Consider the following 6,468-nt stretch of genomic DNA (forward strand, 5'->3'; position numbering starts at 1 on the left):
TGCAGCCCCGCTCCGGGGGAGCGGGCGAGGGCTATTTTTGTCCGTCCCATTTTGTGGACACCATGTTGTCACCCAAACCGTGCATGGCTTGGGAGTGGCGAGGGCAGCCAAAAAACAACATGGAGGAGATGCCCTCGGGTTTGGAAAGACCGAGAAGGCAGCGGCAGCAACCCTGAGCCAGAGGAAGGTTTGCCAGGGAGGAAGGGCACCTTCGAGGTACCGATGACGTAGCCCTGGGAACTGGGGGTCTCCAGGAGGGCGGTGGAGGACAAGATGCTGAAAAACGTGGCATCTCGCTGAGATTTGGAGGCTGTACGTGGTGGCCAGAAATAGCCCGGCTGGCCTTCTCCGGGGGTGGGCTGGCTCCATCCCAGTGCGGGCAGAGCTGCCAGACAAGACCGGGCACCCCCAGCCGGGACAGGGCACGTTGTCCGGTGGGAAGGTGGGGAGAAGGGAGGAGAGCCGTCCCCGATGGGCTGGGAGGGTGCTGTCATGGGGGGCTCTTTTGACGTGCCTGCCTTTTTCCCTGCAGCCTCCCCAAAAAGGCAGCCGCGTTCCCACAGCCCTCCCCGCCGCCGCCAGCCCCGCGTAGCCCACCAGCATGGGGAAGGAGAAGACGCATATCAACATCGTCGTCATTGGGCATGTGGACTCTGGGAAATCCACCACCACCGGGCACCTCATCTACAAATGCGGGGGCATTGACAAAAGGACCATTGAGAAATTTGAGAAGGAGGCTGCCGAGGTGAGGAGCCCGTCCCTCAGTGTGCCCCCCACCCCCTACTCCCACCCGCAGGGATGCTCCACACTGATGCCCCACAAGTTCCCCACGGGCAATATTCCCCTTTTCCTGGAGCTGCCCTTCTCGTACCTTCTCTTTCTCCCTTTGTTCCTGCCTATTTTTTTCCCTCTGCACCCTTGGGTCTTCCCGATTTCTCTGGCCTTGGGAAAATAGGCCGTTTGGGCACTCGCCACCTTCTCCGGAGCTGGGGGGGTCCCTGTCGCAGGCTGTTAATGAGGGCAGGGCCATGGCGAGGTCTGGAAGATGGGTTAGGGAACCATTGGTAATCACCAGGATTCTGGAAAAGCCACAAACCATGGTGCTTCAGGGCATGAAATTCCTTCTAAATATTGTGCAGGAGGAGGAAAACCTGATAATCCCTCACTGCCTGGTGCACGACTTTCTGAATTTCACTCTGAAACATCTACTTCCAGCACCTGCTGGGGACAAGGTGCAGCATCAGCTGGACCACTCGCTTGATCCCAGTTTATGAGAAACCCCATTCCCATTTTTCTCAGGCGGGTGGTCTGATGTGTCGCTTGGTAGCCTTTAATACAGAAAAGCTGGCAGGAAGCATGAGCGTTTGAGTTAAAGTCTTTTGTTTAACTCTGATAATGGTGGCATTTATAGCAGTTTAATAGTGCATGCTGTCACACAGTAAAGCACCACCCAATACCTGTAACGTGGCAAACACAGAGATTAAAGAGGAAGAAATAGTCTTGGGAGGAAAAACATGAATTGGAAGCTCTCAGAAATTAATGGTGGTAAATTCTAGAGAGGTGGGTGAGCCAGGAAAAGCCTGGCTGTGTTATTGATAGGGCAGATCTGGTCTCTCAGAAGATGGCTTGTCGTCATCGTTCCAGGAATCTTTAATGCAGATATCCCTGGAGTTTTTTTTTATTTTTTTTTTTCTGGACATGATCTCACATTTCAATGAGGGGGAAAAAAAAAAAAAAAGGTTTACAGAGCTGCCACTCGTTGATTAGACATTTTGCTGTCTGTCTGTCTTAACCCTTTTAATTTGCCGATAGCATCCAAGCTAACCCACCTATTTTCCTGCCTCACCGTCAGCCCTTTTTTTGCCGCCCTTAAGCGAAGAGCTTCTTCCTTTGTACAAAACCATCTCTCTCCCCTCATTTCAAAATGATCGCTGATATCCGTCCATGCCTTTCCCCCCTTTACCTACAGATCAGATATGGTGCGATAAGGTTATTGTAGATGTGATTGTGGCTATTTTAATTGAACAGACACTTTCACTGACTTGCCCGAATGCGCGGGGACTGGAAGCTGCTATTAATAGCCTATTGACTGAGCTTACAGACTCCATTTTCTGATGCAGGGCTGGGGAAGGGTTTTCTTCCATTAGGTGGCATTCACAGGAAATGGAGGTCTGCGTGCACCCAAAAAGCCAACAAAAACCCAAGGTCTGATTTTTTTTTTTTTTAAGAGAAAAGAGCAAGGATTTTTCTGTTGTGTTTTTTTTTTTTCTTTTGACTTGAGGGCAGAGGTAACAGTATCTCCGAAAGAAGAGTTGTTCTATTAAAAAAAAAAAAAAAAAATCAGTATTTGTGGTCTACAAATAGAAAGCTGTCCCTCTGCTGGGGTTTGATCAAGGAAAATCGGGCTGTTTCTGGCAGTGAACAGGGAAGGTATTGTGCAAAGCTAGATAATACCCTGTTTTTTTTTCAACAACAGCTCTGGGTAATTGAATATACCCCGTGAAAGAAGGGAAACTGTTTGCTAAATAAAGGATCTCATTTGTCTTCAAGTTACATATGATGCCAAGTTTGGGGGGGGTTTCACACGAGCTGACCGTCTGTCTGCATGTGTGGACATGGTTGTCTGCGATAAGGTGCTGATTCCTACCCAGCTCCCGTGGGAGAGCCAGGAGTCTGCTCTGTGCCTCAGTTTCCCCGTCCAGAAGTGAAGGAATAGGCCACCGATGGGTCAAAGGCTGTGGGATGTGCTGGCTGAGCTCCTGCCCGAGAACTCCCCATTATTAATGCATGGCACAAAATGCACCGTTCCTCAGCGTATCTCCACCATTTCCAGCAGTAAATGAGCTCACTCTAACGACCCCCTCCCTTTTCCCCTGGCAAGAGAGGGGTTTGATGTGTGTGCTGGAAAGGGTTAACCTCTGAGCTCCTGCTCTGCCCCCTCACTAAGCCTGATGCCAGGAGGATGCTTAGGAGCAGAGATTTGATTCTGGATTTTTCCACCCCCCCCATTGCCCTTCCTGCAGGTGGGAGAGCTCGCAGCTGCCTGGCGGGGATGGGGCATCACCCTCTCGACCCAGCGTCCCCTCTGAGGAGAGGGTGGCTTGCCCCTGGCTTTAGGATTTTGCCCGTAATCCTCCAGAGCAAGCTGCAGAGTCATGGCAGCGCTCAGCCATTACGTAAAACGGGCCGGCACCGTTAATTCCTTGTGCTGGCCGGGCACAGGGCTGGAGCGTGGGAGCCAGCCCTTGGGCACGGCGTGGGCAGGATGGGTTTAGATGTGAGGCTGCGTTAGCCTTCTTGGCGAGGATCATCGCTGAAGCGTTCGCTGCCTGCAATCAGGAAGCGCTTCCCTCTGGACCAGTGATTTATAATTGACCAGAATGAATTGTACGCGTTGATACTCCAGAAGGAACTGCGGTTGCAGAGGACACTGGGATGGATGGATGGGAGAGTGGTATTGTAGCCCTGTCCTTGCACAGCAGTAGGAGCCCATTCAATCATCCGCAAATGACCTAAATTCCATTTTCCATCTTAAAAAAAACCAAAAACCAACAAACAAAAACAAAACCAAAAAACCTAAAATCCACAACCTTGCATCTGAAGCCAAGAGCTGTTGATCAGTGCCCATTAACCCTTTACTTCATCCAGGCTCCCCAGACTGGGGGGTGGTCTTGTCTTGTCCTGCCCCGTCTCCATGTTGGTGGGATCCCAGCTCAGACTGGGAGCACCAGCTCTGTGCTGGGGGTGGGGGGGAGAAGTCTGGCTCTCCCTGATGTCGTGACATCAAAGGACACCGACCCAAAGGAGAAAGCAGTTCAGAAGTGACATTGTGGTTTTACCAAGGAATGTGCTTTATCAGAGGACAGAGAGATTTACTGTAGCTAATCTCACCCAGCATGATTTTATGCATTACAATGTTGGCTGAGATTTTGGCCATTTGGCAATAACAGTTGGTCTGGCTGCAGCTCACAGTAGCTTTTTGTGTGAATTTACACACTCTGTGGCAAAAATCAATCACATTTCTATTCTGCTTATAGCAACCACCTCACATTTCATTTTCTTTTAACCCATTCCCCTCCTACACCCCTGTCACTTATGGGCTCTCACTAACCAGCTGTCTCACAGGTTCATTTAACAGATTAAAATGCAACAACAAGAAGCTTTCCACCGTTGCTGTACAGTTCTGAAGCAGCATGATTTCCCAGCAGCAGTGCAGGACCGTGGTGTTTCATGGAGGAGACCTCATGGGTCACTAGCTCCTGCTCCTGCCCATCCAGCCCCACTCACAAATTCACTTCACAGCTCTTCTTCCAGCCTCTTCTCCACCCTGTTGAGGAATACGTTGAGAACGATATCTCCTTTCACCTGTATTTGTTAGTAAATAGATCACAGCTGCCATTGAATTTAGAGAATTTTGCCTTCAGTGTTTGCAATGTGACCTTCTGCATATGTGAGCTTGGGATGTGCCCCGGAGGGTGGGTTGCCGGCACCAGTGCTATGGACTTGGGTTTCTCACCAGCTCTTGCCTTTGTGTTGGCCAGATGGGGAAGGGGTCCTTCAAATACGCCTGGGTGCTGGACAAGCTGAAGGCCGAGCGTGAGCGTGGCATCACCATTGACATCTCGCTGTGGAAGTTTGAGACCACCAAGTACTACATCACCATCATTGATGCTCCTGGCCACAGGGACTTCATCAAGAACATGATCACCGGGACCTCCCAGGTAAGAAATGGTGGCCAGGGGATGGGGGGCTGCTGGAGGTGGGAGGCTTAGACTTGCTGACGAGCCCAGGGTCACGTAAGTGCTGTTGGAGTCCTTTTGGAGGTGGGTAGTTGGGACAGCAGACATCAAGGAGCGTTGAGCAGGGTCCACACAAGAGGCTGGGTAGTACCGGGGGACCCAGCAAGCCATAGTCCTGCACCTCCCTGGGCGTCTGGGAGAAAGGGCCTCCTTGGGCAGAAAGAGGTGTTTTTTCCACCCCATTTCCTCTGCTTGAAGGAGGTGGAGATGAATATGGCCTCTCTGGGAGGTGGGATGCTGTGAGCTACAGGCCTTTGTGTGAGGATATCTCCACATTATTTTAGCCTCAGCCAACTAAGGTATACAAGAAACTTCCAACAATCTGTTATGTTTTATTGGCTAAAGGAGACTCCATGGATCTTTTTCGCTTCCTTTTTCTTGAAACAGCTGTCTTTGTCCCATAAACCACGTCATATTGCCAGACTCAATGGTCTACCCTTCCAGGGTAGGATGGTTTCTCATTATCGCTCTGCAGGACATTCCTGCATCTCCCTGTGGTTGATGGGTGCTGGATGAGCCTCGATGCCACTGCGTGCCCAGCAAGACTCCCATTACGATGCCAGTTGGGCTGGGTATGGCTTTCTGACAAACCCAGGCAGCTTCTGCTGTGGGCTTTGGGTATGGAAGTGTTCTGGGGAACACAGTGTCCGTGGCTGGAGTCTCACCCCTCACCCAGGGAGATTATTTGCAAGACTTCAGTAGGGTTTTAGACAAGGCCTTGTCTGTGCACCCCTGGATGATCAAGATAAGGTCCTGGTTAGAGTCCTGCAACCTGGGAGGACCCACCCAGGTTTCCAACCCGCATTGCAAACCCATGCACAGTTGGCAAGTCTGAAATAACACAGTTAGGTCAGTTTTGAGGTAGATCAACAGCATTACGGGTAGCAGCTGGCAGGGAGTCTGTCCAAGCCATGAGTACTGTTCATCTGGGACTTACCCCAAGCCCTGAGGGGTGCCACCAGGAGCAGTGGTCTCTGGGGGCAGAAGGAATTCATTAGCCCTCTCCTCCCAGGCTGACTGCGCTGTCCTGATCGTTGCTGCCGGTGTCGGTGAATTTGAAGCTGGCATCTCCAAGAACGGGCAGACTCGTGAGCATGCCCTGCTGGCTTACACCCTGGGGGTGAAGCAGCTCATCGTGGGCATCAACAAGATGGATTCCACAGAGCCCCCGTACAGCGAGAAACGCTACGATGAGATCGTCAAGGAGGTCAGCGCCTACATCAAGAAGATCGGCTACAACCCAGCCACAGTTCCCTTCGTGCCCATCTCGGGCTGGCATGGAGACAACATGCTGGAGCCCTCTCCCAATGTAAGTGCGCCTTGTGTTAGACTTTTCCCCTCACCCTGACTGTCCTGGTCCAGGCTGAAGCTGACCTTCCGTGCTCTGAAACCATGGGCACATTTCATGCACCCGTTGTGCGTAGTGGCCCGTGTTGCCAGCATAGATGTGTTTGTCACGTAGCTCTGATTGCGCCGAGCGAGGATGAATGGGGACACTGTTCACGGGCATGCTGGTTGCTGTACCATGGCCAGACACCCGGGTGGCTAAACCTGAGCATCTTCAGGAGATGAGCTGTATGGCTTTTCTTCTGGGATGTGATTTGAAGGTTTCACATCATCAGACTCGTGGTGATGTTAGAGCCATCCGCAGCAATTGTCACGCTCAGCA

The 6,468-nt window shown here is 51.5% G+C and overlaps 1 protein-coding gene across 1 annotated transcript in view; it reads left to right on the plus strand.

Moving 5' to 3' along the window:
- The first annotated feature begins 526 nt into the window (after positions 1 to 526).
- EEF1A2 (eukaryotic translation elongation factor 1 alpha 2) overlaps positions 527 to 6,468 on the plus strand; it is a 13,305-nt gene continuing 7,363 nt past the window's right edge. The window contains exons 1-3 of the mRNA XM_009705303.1: positions 527 to 745; positions 4,542 to 4,721; positions 5,812 to 6,108. Of these exons, the coding sequence (XP_009703605.1) occupies positions 602 to 745; positions 4,542 to 4,721; positions 5,812 to 6,108 (621 nt within the window). The 5' untranslated portion in view covers positions 527 to 601. The remainder of the gene's footprint in view (positions 746 to 4,541; positions 4,722 to 5,811; positions 6,109 to 6,468) is intronic.

Source organism: Cariama cristata, unplaced genomic scaffold (genome assembly GCF_000690535.1).
Source record: "Cariama cristata isolate BGI_N322 unplaced genomic scaffold, ASM69053v1 scaffold24098, whole genome shotgun sequence".
In the NCBI taxonomy this organism is placed as follows: domain Eukaryota; kingdom Metazoa; phylum Chordata; class Aves; order Cariamiformes; family Cariamidae; genus Cariama; species Cariama cristata.